This window comes from Raphanus sativus, chromosome 3 (genome assembly GCF_000801105.2).
Source record: "Raphanus sativus cultivar WK10039 chromosome 3, ASM80110v3, whole genome shotgun sequence".
Classification (NCBI taxonomy): domain Eukaryota; kingdom Viridiplantae; phylum Streptophyta; class Magnoliopsida; order Brassicales; family Brassicaceae; genus Raphanus; species Raphanus sativus.
This window is the reverse complement of record NC_079513.1, coordinates 1226594-1242323: the sequence shown is the minus strand read 5'-3', so window position 1 is coordinate 1242323 and position 15730 is coordinate 1226594. Positions and strand designations below refer to the sequence as shown.

Here is a 15730-nt window from a genome sequence, read left to right as displayed (position 1 = left end):
AAAAAAAAACTGAAGAACATGGAGAGTATGATTTTTCCAATTTTGTTTTCGGCGGATTGGGAGTTCCTCTCAGGATTCAAATTTATAGAAAATGAGAGAATAAAAAGTTGTGGACGAAAAAGGTGGATCATGGAGAATGGGAAGTTTGGAGAGACCATCGTCTTTTTTTTAAGCAAGAAATCATGTTTGCAATTCATTTTCTAAATATTATTTTTTCTTTTTTAATTATTTTGTAAAAATTTTCCACGTGTCATACTTTGATTCGCAAGGCGACTTGCGCTTTAGTATATAGGGATTTGCATTGTATACATAAGAAAGATCACATAATTAGCTCTATACCCATATTTTGTCGTCATAGTAATTGTCAATTTTATTATGACCATTATATCCTTATATCATCTATTCTTCGATTATCAGTTACGATACCCACATTTTCTTTAGATTACTTTTCTGATTATCCATCTATACATAAAATATACTTGTGTCAGACCACTTAATATATAATATTAACTTCACAAAATTTTCCCAGTCGTTATAACCAAAACATCTCAAACTCCGTCTTCGTACTCAGATCTGTGCCGGCTCTCTGTCACGATAGGACCACTTACGCACTCTTCTGCGACGTCTCTGTCTTCCTCGTCGTGTTCTTATCCTCAGCATCAAAACTCGAACCAAACCATGAATCTACTTCGTCTTCCTCGTAGTCAACTCTGTCGCAATTCACCACGGCATTTCTTGTCGTCACAGCTCATCTCCTCGCCATGCTCAGCTCCACCGTCGAGGCCGTGGTCATCATCGGAATGAAGCTCGCCGTCATAGATCGCAGTGAGCTCGATCGAAGGCAACAATGGCCAATTTTAACCTTTTACACACCTGGTCCCTAAAGTCTTGATATATTTATATGTTGCCCTAAACTTCCATAATTGAAGAAATTATCTCTTGATTTTGACCCAAACTTCTAATCATGAATCTAGACCAAACGACTATCCAGAATTCGCACCACTGGTCTCTGTAGCTTCATCTTATATCGTTTAGGCCCCATATGTTTCTAACTCGTTAATAACTCGTTAAGAAAACAATCTTACCGTCTAAGTCAGACAACCACCTCAATAAATAATTTTTTAGCTTGTTAGCAAACTAACTAAACCTCCTTCTTCATTATTACATGTATGAAGTTTGGTTGTATGAAGTATTTGATAGCATTAACTCAATAATGTTTTCCCATTTATCCCACCAATTTATATTTAATCTGCTCACAATTAAAGTTAACTCGTCAATGACTTATAACTTCTCGCTAATAACTTATAACCATTTGTTAAAAGGACAATTTCACCGTCTAAGTCAGACAGCCACTTTGCCAAATAACTTTTTAGCATGTTACCAAATTAACTAAACTTTTCTTTTCATTATTACTTTGCTACGTAACTTATTATTTATGTAATATTATTAATAACAGGCTAGAATAATCACCTAGACCTTTACCCCTTTATGCGCTAATTCTACATATCTCCATCATGTTTATTATGTATAATCTTATTTCTAGCCGGCTAGAACAATTACTGCGACATATTTATAGCGTAAAATCGATGTTTCATGAATCCAAATCGTACTAGGCCACTAATTTATTCACCCAATAAATATATTTTTGGCCACAATTCATAATAATTAAAAAAAAAATTCTTCTTATCAAAAGTGTACAAAATCGATGTCTCATGACTACAGTGGTTATCAATATATCATACCAGTCCATTTATAAATTTAACGTTTCTATTTAACTTATTATTTATATAATTCTACATATCTACAACATCATTTTCATCTATATAATCTATTAAACTTATTATTTATATAATTCTACATATTCTACATATTTATGTTTGTAAAATGGATGTTTCATGAATCAAATGGTATTGGGACAAACTGAACTTCTTTCTGTTCAGATGTTGGTTCCCAACCTTACACGTGTCTTGTTGTTTTCTTGTTTTTATCCATTACGACACATCTCTTTTAACCCCACAAATTGATAATTTCCAATAACATAACCCAAAACTAATATTAGCCTACCGTAAAATAATTTCCTATGTAACATAAGGACAGTTTTGTCAATTTGCATCTCCTACTTGCATTATCATCTCCACACAATTTTGTTCAGGGTATTTAGCTAATTAGTTGATTCTTTTAGGATATTGACCAAATTTACTCTAAAATTTACAGCTCAGGATTTGTAGGTAAAGTAAGCAGACATTTATTAGAATCCCAAGAAACAGACGATTCATCCCCTTTTTTATATACTTCGAGAAGGAAAGAAATTTTTTAAAAAAGCCCCTTTTGACTTTCATTATTTTTCTGAAATATTCATTCAACAAAAAACATAGAGACAGACCCCCATTTTGAAAATTAGTTGAGGATTAAAGGGTTTGGTTTCTCGTCTTGTTGCATTTATTTCAATCATCATCACAATTCACAATCCATCGGCTCACCTAACTAACTAACTCAGCAAACGCCATTCTTCTAAGGTTCGTTCCCTTCTCTCTTTGATTCTTCGTTCGATTGTGCCCATCAACTCAAAAGTTGTTGTGTTCTGATTCGATTAAGAGACACACAGTGTTGTTTGTGTTCGAATTCTAATCTAAAGTCGAAGACTTTCTTCTGAATTGCAGTTCAATTACCCTGAAAGATATCACCTTTGGATTATATGAGGTCACGAGGTGAACCAGATGTTCGATCAGATGCTGGCTCTTCAAGAAGCCAAGAGAGTCTCAAGGGGAAGAAGAAGCAATCTACAAACGGGTCTCAAAGATCTGGCAAAAGCCAAGACCTTGGTTCAGATTCTCCCTCTAAGAACATCCCTATTGAGTACTCAGAGCAAGAGCGAGCCGAGCTTCTTAAACGGTTAGATTCCATCAAAGATCATCTCATTCGTGGTGGTGGTAGTGGTGGTGCAGTTAACGAGAATCATCAATTCCTCAGACCAATCCATGTCCATAGTCCTAGTCCTAGTCCTAGTCCTGGACCTTCTTATTACCACCACCATCCTTATCCTTACCCTCCTCAACCTTATCATCATCATCAACAAGACCCTTATGGAAGACCACCTCCATTTCAAGGTTATCCTCCCCCTGGAGGTGGTCAATATGTTGACCCACATTCATATTATCCACCTACTCCTAGTAGGTACGGTGATATGATACCTCCCTACAGCCCTGCTTCTTCTCACCAGAGACTCACAACGCCTTACAACCACAGTCCTAGTTTTCCTTCTTCCATGAGCTCTCCAGCTCCTCCTCGAGGTGGTGGTGGTGGTGGTGGTTACGCTAGGTGGCCTAGTGATCTTGATTCTGAGATGGGCGGTGGTGCTTTTGCTCGTGGGTATGTTAAGAAAGCTGTTTCTGATAGCGATGATGCTCGTCGTTGTTGCCATCCTCTTGCTGGTGGTGCTCCTTTTATAGCTTGTCCTAGTTGCTTTGAGCTCTTGTACTTGCCTAAGAAGAAGAAGCTTTTGTCTCCGGAGAGGCACCATAAGCTTCAGTGTGGTGCTTGCTCTCAAGTCACTAGTTTCAGAATCATCGATAAGAAACTCGTTTTCACTTCTGGTAATGAAGGAACAACAGAGACAGTTGTTGGAGAAGAACCTGTACAAGAAGTAAAGAATCAAGGGGACACCATCAGGTCTGAATCTCAACACTCAGATGATGATGAAGAAAGATCGAGTGTTTCTTGTGAACAACAACAGAAAGAGGTTAAATCTGTTCGTAGACGAGTTAGAGGCTCAGAACCTGCTGCTCCTGAGAGTGCAAGTCTTCTTGAACTCTTTGAGCATTCTAATGTAAACAGAGCTGCATTCGCTTATGGGATGGCAGAGTTAGGTTATCACAAGCCTGATAAGGAAGAGTTTTTCAAGAAACAAGACTCGGTAAAGCCTCCTGAATCAGTAGTGGCTACAGAGACAGAGGTTTCTTACAATGGATACTCTAACACAACCGACATCTCTGAAGATTCAAACGGAAGAGAAGACAAGAACAGAACAGAAGATGGAGGGAAGTCAATAGAAGTGTGGGTCAATGGACATCTTATACCAGAAGAGCTAGTTAGCAGTGCTGAGAAACTAGCTGGACCAATCCAAGCTGGAAAGTATTGGTAATATGCCATGAACTTCAACCTTGTCTTGTCTTTTTTTTTTTGGCGCTTGTTTACTTGTTTGATTTCTAACTTTATGTCTCTGATGCAGGTATGACTACCGAGCTGGGTTCTGGGGTGTAATGGGCAAACCGTGTCTTGGTATAATACCTGTAAGTCCCCTTACATTCTTCTCTCAGTTTAGTTACTGAAACAGTGAAACTAGGCCCATTCGGTTAGGTTGATCAGATTTTGGATATTCTTTACCATGCTCACTAGGTGTTTTGTCCGCATTTACGGGCTTAATAGTTTAAAAAAAATTATAATCAGATATACTATAAATTCAAAAACCTTAAGATAAAACTATTCTCGTGGTTTTGAAATATTTAATAATTAATTATATATTATCTTCTGTGTTCAATTTTTTTTGATAAAATATCTTTTGTTACGTAAAATAAACTTAAAATATTCATATACATAAATTATATTTATTTTTAGGGGCATTTTCAAAAATACTATTTTCAAGGTACCATTATTCATCTTTACCACCACTAAAGACACATTTTCAAAAATACCTTATTTATTAAAATGGTAAAAACTCGTATATCTTTGTATTTATATGCTTTTCAAAATTCTAATCCCAAATTCTAAATACTAAACCTCCAATTCTAAACTCTAAACCCAAAATCTTCAACTCTAAACTCTAAACCCTAAACTATATACCCTAAATTCAATATCCTAAACCCTAAACCCTAAAGTCTAAACTATAAACCCTAAATCCTCAACTCTAAACCCTAAATCCTCAACTCTAAACCCTAAACTATATACCTTAAACCCTAAAACATTAAATCTAAACTCTAAATCCTAAACCTTCAATTCTAAACCCTTCATTAAAAATAGTAGTAAAAGTGGTTAGTGTAAACATGAAAAGTGGTACTATGAAAATGGTATTTTTGGCAATTTCTTATTTTTAAAATATATGACGTAAAATATTTTTAGATAATATAATATATAATCTTTTAGATAATGATGAATACCAAACTAATGAAATTTGTTTTGAATTTATGGGTAATTATATATTACCAAATATAACATAATTATTTATTAAGAATAATAAAAAAATTTAACACTCTAAATCTAAACGTGAGAGCATAATTCTTTTAATCTAATTTATTAATATTCTTTTAATAAATAAATCTAAATGATCAATATAAATTCATTTTTAATTCTTATATATATTAATATTAATTTATAATGTAATATAAAATATAAATATAATATTATTTATAAATACGTTTTAATTCTTATATATATTAATATTAATTTATAATTTAATATAACATATAAATATAATATTATTAACTTAAAATTTGTTTTTAACTTTTAAATTAAAAATATTTTTTCAGATAACAACATAATATATATAAGAATTACCTTTATATTTTTGACAATATTAATTTATAATTAAATATAAGATATAAATAATAATATTATTCACTTAAAATTCGTTTTTAATTATATAATAAATTATATACAAATTCATTAAGGGTAGTATCGATATTAACCACTCTAACTTTTAACGTGAGAACTCCATTGCGAAAAATCACTTCGCAAATTATAGTATAGATAGATAGATAGATAGATAGATAAGTTCCATTCGGATTTTACTAACTGAAATCGGTTAGGTGAGGTTCCTTCTAAATTCGGTTCGGATTGTGTTAGCCTAGAAATCTAAAAACGAAACTAAACAAAATTGACCAGAAATACTCAAAATATATAAATAATTTAAAAATCTAATTAAAAACTAGTTAAACTACTTAAACTAACTAAGAAGTATTCAAAATAACAAATAAAAAAACTACAAAAATCTTTAAAAGTACTCTAAAATATCTAGATTAACTTAGCATATATAAAATGATTAACATATTTAACAAATTTCAGATATTTTCATAGTTAGGATTTCGACTCAATTCGGGTTGTACCTGTACTCAGAAAGTACAGAGCTCTTGAAGTCCGTTTGAATATTTCTTTACAACGGTTCGGCTAGGATTTAGGGTCTTTCGGTGCAGATTAAGTTTGAGACTTCGGCTCGGTTAAAAACGCCTTGGCCTAACTGAAACTGATGAAGAAGCTACTTGTTGTTGTTGCAGCCATTTATTGAGGAGTTTAGCCATCCAATGCCGGATAGGTGCGCTGCAGGAAACACGGAAGTGTATGTGAACGGAAGAGAGCTTCACAAGAGAGACTTGGAATTACTAGTGGGTCGTGGTCTTCCTCGAGACAAGAACCGTTCTTACATTCTTGATATCTCAGGAAGAATCCTTGATGGAGACTCAGGGGAAGAACTTAAAAGCCTTGGCAGATTAGCCCCAACGTAAGCAAAGTTACACATGATACATACTGTCTTTTTAGGTTAGGTTCTGAGATATTTGTTGAAAATGTTTTGATAATAAATTGTGAAACAGGATTGAGAAGACGAAGCATGGGTTTGGTATGAGAGTTCCAAGATCATTAGCTTCATGAAAAGTGAAACAACACAACCAAATGATGCTGATAATGCGCTTTCAGTCTTCATGTTATTTGTTTGTTTTGATAAATGTAAAGTGTGCTTTTTACTCATCAGATGGGTTAGAATTTGATTTCATCCTTTTTATTGGGTTAAAACTTGATTCAGTTCTCTTTTTTTTTCTTTCGTCAGTATACAGGATGGGTTGGGGTGTTATGATTGTATATGAACCGGGTAATGCCGGTACAAGGTTTGTTATGTTTCTTCTTCTTTCAAGCAGACGAAACCGGTTTGTGATTACCGGTGGAAATTGGTTATAGATTTTGTGGAATGAAATAGTTTGGCCACCAACTTTATGTCTTTAATGTATTGGATGACGGCCAACAACGACTTGTACGGCTGTACCATATCTTATGTTATGTGTCTAATGGACTTCTAAGTTCTAACTACATAATGTTTTTTCTAATGTTTCTATGATGTGAGGAACCAAATCTTAACTCTTAAAAGTGTCATTTGCATAGACTTTATCAAATCTTTTTCTATATAAACTTTTAAATTTTTTGACCATAAGTTGATTTGAATTTTCTCTGTTTCAACAATTCAATTAGACCCCCTTAGACTTATAAGGCTTGTTCGTTTCATTATCGCCGGATTCAGCGGCAGCGGCAGAAAAATGTACTGTAAAGAGGAAAAAAATATCAGTGTCAACAGCCAAAGTAGTCGCATCAGATTTGCTGCTGATTAAACGCCAATGTTCAGCGTCCGTTTTATTTCCCGTTTATTGCTGCAGCAACGTAAAATTCAGTTAATGGTGCTTCACTGATGCTGTGTGTTTCCATTTCTAAAGCTTTAATTTTTTGACGCTACCGCTGTGTCAGTGTTAGACGAAACGAACAGGACTATAGTCGTTTTGCACGTGAAGCAGGTTATACTACATGACAACAAACTGTAGACCCATAGGCCCGACAACAATATCAAACAAGATAGATAAATTGTTTTTGTTGGACTTCGTGGGCTGTTCGTTCATTTTCAATGTATTAATATTTTCTTACCAAAAAAATAGAGTCGTGAAAGAATAAAACAGAGGAGACAAAAAATGAGATGCTGTCCAATAGTATCAAATCGAAGCTACAGTTTTAGATTTCAATTGGTAACATCTAATGATTCTAATCTATTAATTTAAAATCCTATTTCAATTCATAACATGATTTTAATTTGAACATACTAAATATATTGTGATAAAATAATACATTATTATCTACAATATTAAAATAAAATCTCTTAAAATCTGTCTTTGATTTATTTTGATAATTACAAGAAATATCACTCCTATATTTATGCTTAACATAATTAATTAATATCTCATATCATAAATTTATATCATTTCATTTAATATTTAACAAAACTCCTGATTTCACTATACAAATTAAAGAGTACCTACACCAAAACACTAATAGTATTATGCCAAATAAGACTTAATACATCCAATAACATATCTCATTTAGATCGGTTCATGTATTGTTGAACTCCATATATTTTAAATATTAAACAAAAAATTTAAAATCAATTTAAAATTGAATTATTCTTTTAATATCATTTAGTTCGTATCATTCTTTTAGTTTTGTAATATATTTATAAAAGTTTTTATAGTTTGATATATGTTTTTTGAGAAAAATATGAAGACGTAATTTCATTAATCAATACTTGTAATATTTTAAAATTTTGATATATGTTATATTGGATAAAATTATTAAATTTGAAATGTTAAGGGGGTAAGAATTGTATAAGAAACATAAAATTGAACTTCATCGATTAGTTACAATTTTATAAGGTAATTATACCCCAAATATTCAAAATATTGCATTTATCTGTATTTTCTCGTCTTAATTAGATATTTAACCTCATTACATAATATTTTGAATCAGTTCAAGTGTTCATTTTTAGGTATTTTGAGTTGCATATATTATTAAAAATTAAACAATGGTTCTATTTCACTTTAATAAGGTTAAATATTTTATTTTATTTCATTTTTTCATCTAAGAGTTTTTAATATATTTTATATATGTTGTATAATTCTACATTGTTATTTTAAGCAAAAGAAAACAAAAGTATAATGTTGGAATTGCATTAGTAAACATAGTTTATAATATTTTGAAAATTCATGTACATTTATGAATATATAAAAATATGTAAGTCCTATTAATTGGTTAATCACTTGATTAGGATTGTGAAGACATTTTATAAATTATATCTATGAAATTTAGGTAAAATACTATTTTATAATTTTATATTTTCCTTAATTTAGTATGTGATTTGAGAAATATGATATTAGATGATCAGTTTATTTTGCTAAAAATTAATTTCTTTTATATTCATTTGATTAAAATATAATCATAAAATATTTTATATATCTAAATTTTTACTTTTTGTCATTTTTTGTAAATTATATTTTATATATAAGAATATACATTTTGAAAATGTATAGATATTTCCTTTTTATTTATGTTGTTTAAGGAAAATATAAAGTAAGAAAAATAAAATCCGTTTATATAGAAAAATTATTTGAAATACCATAATGATACCTCTTTTTAATAATATACTCACTCAAAAATACTTTAATATTTGGGTTTTGGGGTTTAGTGATTATTGCTTAGGATTTATTATTTATAGGGATAGTTAAGTTTATAAACTTTATTATAAACATTTATAAATAATTTATGAGAGGTAATTTAGTATTTTATAATAAAATTAAGTTAAAAACTATAAATGGTTTATGATTATCTTTTGAAGGTAAATTTAATAAGTGGTATCAAACTTTTTGGCAACATCAGAATTTCTCCTTAAATATATAATGTCTATCTATTTTGTAAATACTTTTATTCTCTATATGTTTTTCTCAAAAAGAAAATTAAAATGGAAACAACTTTTTAGTAATGGTAATTGAGTATAATTTTTAATTCATCAGGGTAAATTGATTCTAAAATAGAACTAAAGTTTTCAATTTAATCAGAGGAAAGAGAAAAATTTACATTTATAAATTATAATTTTTAACAATACAATAAAAAAACAATTCGCAAACTTGGAACTTGTAGGCAATTCAGGTTTTGGTGGATCCCCAGAATATACAAATAATAGAAAGTATACCACTGAACATTATTCATATGGTAGATATAGATGGATGACATGTCATAGAAAAATAGGAACTACACGGTCAAATCAGGTTACCAAGTAGAACAGATTTATTCAGACGGGGAAAACCACCAGTAGTGTTTGGACCCATAATTGATATACTGAAAACTTTATGTTGTAAAGTACGGTGTCCACCAAAGATTAAACATTTCTTATGGCAATTAGTATCAAGGTGTATAGCAATTAAGAAAAATCTGCAAGCGAGATGACTACAAGGGGAATATGTTATGCCAGATGTGGGCTTCAGAGGAATCGATAAACCATGTGCTTTCGAATGCAATCCAACGCGTCAGGTTTGGACCATTTCATAAATACCATCAAATTTAGTTATTTTTCCACTAATTCTCTCTTCACAATATGGATCATCTATTCTGGAAAGTTCACCTAAAAATTGGATAATCATCAATTTGCATGGTTTCTATGGTATATTTGAAAATGAAAGAATAATAAAATTTTCAGTAATATTAACATTGATCCCATGGCGTTCAATTTGCGGAAATAGAATCAACACTTTGGAATGAAGCACAAATGTTGAACACACAAGAGGGCTTCACAACATGTAGAGGTTTTGAATCTACCGCTAATTTTTCAGGATGTTGGTGTTTTACAGATGGTTTTTAGAAAGATGAGGAGTTTTTTAAGACAATGTTGGTATAGTATTCTAGAAAGTTTTGAAGGTTTGACAGGGGAAAGAAATGTCAGGGCTACTCTTTCTCCCCTTCTCACGCGGAGGTGGAAGCGCTACTTTAGGCAATGAAGTGTATGAGGAATTTGCGTCAGTTTCAGATCACGTTTGCAACAGATTATTCTCAGTTGATGATATGGTTTCAGAACGAAAACAGTGATCCAGCTTTTACAAATTATTTAGAAGATATCAAAATCCCTGTAAAAGAAATTTCTTAAATCAGAGATCATTTATATATCATTAACACAGAATTTAAGGACATATAGTATGACACGAAGTATCAAAAATACTGTATTTCGTTGTTCACATGGATGTGGAGTTACCGATGTAGTTTAAATAGTCAGTATGAGTTTGTTTAAGTTGAAGACAAAAAAATATATGATAAGAAACAATTATTCAAGCTAACCAAACAAATAATTAAATTTTTAAAAGAAAACTAAACAAATAATTACTACGGTACAGTTTCACAATTCACATACACAAAACGTCATTGGACCCCTCAACCTATAAAATTTATAGGTTTAACCCTAACTTGTCATTATTATAAAATAATTGCATTTATCTTGTATTATATTCATTAATATTTTGGTATCTATATTTTTATCATCTTATAACATTTTACAAATAATTTTAATAGAAATTATTATTAAAACTGTACGTATTTGAATGTTTTAAGATATAAAAGATGATTCTCTTGTTTAACAAATAGTTCTTTTTGAACCTTGTATGCAATGAAGAAAAAGACTAAAATTTGAAACAGTGATTTATACTCTTTACTTGTTAACTAAAATATTTCAAAAATTAAAAATTATATAATGATATGTTTTATAATTTATAATTTTATTTTAGTTTTAAATTTAGAATCCAAAAATATTATTTCGGTTATAAGTTGTGAACTTGTGAAACTTGTGAGGACAAAATTTCTATACAACCTGTATGTGGATTTTGACTTATTTAACATTTGTTTTAAGAAAAATAGAATAACAGATTGTTAGCCTCCAAACTTTCCAATCAACCATATGTCCATCTTCTTTATGTGATTATAATTTTAGCTCTGTCGTCAATTAGCAATGACATTCATTTATTTCGTTCATGAGGCAGAAACGAATCTTCACGCAACCTCTTTTAAACCGTTAAAAAGAGTAAATTATAATCTTGTGTTTCCTCGGAAACTAGTATTTGTGGCTTTAGTGCTACTTTTCAAGTTCATTAAGCTAAAACAATGTGATTATATTAACACGTGATCCCTTCCAAACTGTGGAGTTGAAATTTAAGCACCCGAGAAGGTTTGCATGGCATGTGCTCCTTTTAATTCCATTTCCACCACACATGCCGAGTAAGAGGAAGAAAGGGTTTCACCACCATGTTCATATTTCTCAATTGCAACATAAGCTATATATAGAAGAGCCTCAAATTAAGGGTTACGTAATAAGAGTATGCATGTGATCGCACAAACTGTTGTATTAATCTGGAAGAGGAAGAAGCAGAAGAACGTTCAAAGTTTATTGGATTTGCCTTAGCTAATGTTAATAGATTCTTACAATAAAGTTTTGAGAAATTTGATCAAACTATTAAAAAGACACTACAAGAAAAATGCGTTTTAATAGCAGACCAGGATAGCGTTTTTTCGCTTTCTGCTATGGTTGACATATCCATTAGTTTTAGATAGCGTTTGTATTTTTGGAAACGCTATGATAGAGTAGTATATTTTGAAACGCTATGATAGCATATGTTTGATAACAAAACAATTTAAACGCTATATTTAGGTTTTTATATCTCTAAACCCTAAACAAGTTGTAAACACTAAACTCTAAATATAAACCTTAAAACTCTTATATTTTCGTAATATAACTTCAAATCTTGAATTTGAACTCAAGTTTTTTTATTTTAAAATTTGAAATGCTATGTTTGGCTTTTCAATCTTTATACCCGATACATTAAACCCTAAACTATTAACACAATCTTTAAACTCTAATATCTAACATCAAATCTTTACTTTAACTTTAAATCTTAATAAAACTCAAAAGTAATATTTTTCAAAAGTTAATATCAAATCTTAAATCAATATCCAAACCCTTTAACCCTCATAGTCCAAACCCTTATAAAATTGATTCATAACTTAAAAATTTATAAATTTTTCAATCTTTTTTGAAACTTTACCTCCAAACTATAACTACATTAATTATATTTTTTTGGTCGAAATTACATATAAATTATAATTATATGAAAAGAAAAAGTTTTCTAATGAGTTAATTTTAGACCATTGATTGATTTCAATCTAAAGGCCACAAATTAATGTTTTATTTATTTTTTCTTTCTTTTTATTGGTCAATCTCTCAAAGACAAGGATAGCAATCTTGACCATTGATTATTTTTTGATCCTATGGCTAGCAATCACACATCTCACATCTCTCTCTTTCATTGTCACGACATCTTTATTTTTTTTTTAGTTTCAGATCTTAAACAAATCTCTTCTTCTCCTTTGAATCTGTATATTTCTCAATCACCACCACCACACCACGTCCGTTCTTTTGCCGTTCCAGAGTCACAACCACCATATCTCTCTCTCTCTCTCTCTCTCTCTCTCTCTCTCTCTCTCTCTCTCTCTCTCTCTCTATGTCTCTGCCTCTCTCTCAATCACCATCTCTCGCAACCTCTAGCCGTGTTTCCTTTATTCGATTTGATTCTCAGCAAGGTATGTTCTTGTTATTTCTTACTACAGTGACCCAGAAACCTGGATTCAAAATTGATTGAAACGTTTTTTGCTTTTTAGGGAAAAGTAGGAAGATGGTGAAACGGGAAAGAGAAGTGGAGTCAGAGAAGTGGTGGTGCGAGAAGATGGTGAAATGGGAAAGAGAAGTGGTGGAGGAGTTCGTGATGGTTGGAGTAAGCGAACAGACAAGGTGGAGGCGGAGCTCTGCGGCAAAGGAGGTGGAGGCACGAAGAGTCTGAAGATCAGAAGCTGAAGAACGATGAAGGTGGATGTGCGGCGGCTGGATAGGTTTAGTTAGTAATTAGGTTTAATCTTGGTTTAGGTTTTTGGTTTAGTAGGTTTAGTAGGTTTTGGTTTAAGATTTTTAATTTGTAAATCATATTTTGTTTTTGTAAACCTGTTTAATTATAAATCATTTTATTTAATAAAAAAATTAAATATATAAACAAATTTAAATTTTTATTATGTTTTTAATTTTCAATTTTTAATTTTTTTTTAATTTTTTTATGATGGAAATAATAACAAAAAATATACGCTATTAAAGAATATTTAATTGTAGAAATAAAAACGCTATCGTAGCGGAAGCAAATATAGCACAACGAAATAACGCTATTTAATGCTCTCGACCTATTATGACGGGCGATGATACAGCGCTTAAGAAACCGCTATCATATCGTTATATAGCATTATTCGTCCGCTATTAAAACGCATTTTTCTTGTAGTGAGACTTCACATTTTTTAAAGTTGATGTCAGAAAAAGTTGACGTATCGATATCTTGTGAGACATCACTCGCTTTTTGTACATTATGGGCTCTGAGATAATGAGCTTATTACCTTTTTCACTCAAACATATGCTAAAATCTAATCTTTTGGTGAATGATTGTATGCCTTTTTCTCGTCGCCGTGATGTCCCATAAATATTTGAAGTGTTAAAATGGAGCGAAGTGAAGGAAATCACTGCAACAGCATTACGTTTGCATGTCATCACATCTCACACGTGACATTTCACACGCTCACATATTTTCACCTACAATCACAAAAGGATGCCCCGCTCCAATAACTGAAGATATATCACTTTTTTTTGGTAAAAGAAGATATATCACTTAACAATACTTTTACCTAACATTATGAAAAATTCTCATAACCAATAGTGTATTTTATACAAATGTTAAAAAACTAAATATGCATGAAAAATTACAGGAATATACTGAATGAAAAGAATTAAGAAAAAGGATTGGAAAAGGATAGAATAATGGAAGTTATTCTATTTCATCTCATTCATAGTACCTTTTAATCATGACCTAGATTAGGACCCGCCCTAAAGGACGGAAATTGATTTGTCAAATTTCAATTAATAATATATGGTATATATAATATGTGTATATAATATTATATATATTTTGTGTAACATTTATATATATATATATATACATATTAGACATATATATAATATTTTAGTAAATATATATAGAATTTAATAGTGTTATAATTTGTGTTGTATTTGTTATTAGTTTGTATTTAATCTTCTTTCATTTTTAGTATAATAATTTGCCTTGTCATACCTTTTACCTTTTAACTTATACACATAGTTATGTCTTTTTTCAAAAAAAAACTTATACACATAGTCTCGTAAAATTTAATATATAAAAAACATATTTAAAAAATCTACTGACCATATGCCACCATTATTTGGTTGTTTGAACAAAAAAAATCATGTTCTTGCATAACTGTGTATGTTGTGATATGATGTAGGTGAAGAGTAAATATATGAAAGTAAAGTTAGTATTACGAATATGAGTCTATGTTGGTCTATGCCACAATTATTTGGTTTTTGGAAGATCAATGAGCATAAGCATACATGGTCTTTGTATGCTTACATTGTAAATGAGTCGGATATTTTTTCTCATATGTTTGGAATGATATGGAACAAGTTGATTTAAGAGTGGTTCAGTTTTATATCTAACTTATTAAAGTAGAAGTACTTTAAGCTTCTTTTTGGTAATAGGGATAGGAATCTTTAAAAAAAAAAAATTTGTTTGGTAACAAAGATAGTAGAGAATTTTGTCTTTTCCTTATTTAAATGATAACTTTAAGTATTTAATGTTTTTTCCTAATTTAAATAATAAATTTATTTAATAGAATGAATCTTAACTGTGTATATCAAAATAGATGAATTTTGTTGGAGAATATTCATCTATTTTTTTTAAAAAAGATAGATTTAAGTAAAGTTAAAAAAATATGTTGTTCTTAGTGGATTTCTTGTTTGCAATACTCATATTTTTAAAAAACGAATTTAAAAATATATTCACTATATGCCACCAATATTTAGTGGTTTGAACAAAAAAATTCATGCCTCTAATATTTGAAGTTCAAACACTAAATATAACACAAATTATAACACTAAATATCATATATTCACTATATGCCACCAATATTTAGTGTTTGAACAAAAAAAATCTCTTAGGTTTTTTTATCTACTATTTGAAGTTCTCATTTAAATTTTGGACTCTTTCATAGTTGT

At 30.5% G+C, this 15730-nt stretch overlaps 1 protein-coding gene across 1 annotated transcript; it reads left to right on the top strand.

The window, feature by feature from the left end:
* Positions 1-2314: 2314 nt before the first annotated feature.
* Positions 2315-7036, top strand: LOC108843874 (uncharacterized). Its single transcript, XM_018617019.2, has 5 exons — positions 2315-2516; positions 2661-4137; positions 4229-4289; positions 6267-6490; positions 6582-7036. Exons 2-5 carry the CDS (start codon positions 2696-2698, stop codon positions 6637-6639), a joined length of 1785 nt encoding a protein of 594 aa, XP_018472521.1. The 5' UTR covers positions 2315-2516; positions 2661-2695; the 3' UTR covers positions 6640-7036.
* Positions 7037-15730: the final 8694 nt, after the last annotated feature.

Coding starts and splice junctions, on each gene's coding strand:
- LOC108843874 (XM_018617019.2), top strand. CDS start 2,696: ATGAGGTCACGAGGTGAACCAGATGTTCGATCAGATGCTGGCTCTTCA. Junction 4,290..6,266: donor CGTGTCTTGGTATAATACCT/GTAAGTCCCCTT, acceptor TTGTTGTTGCAG/CCATTTATTGAGGAGTTTAG. Junction 6,491..6,581: donor CTTGGCAGATTAGCCCCAAC/GTAAGCAAAGTT, acceptor ATTGTGAAACAG/GATTGAGAAGACGAAGCATG.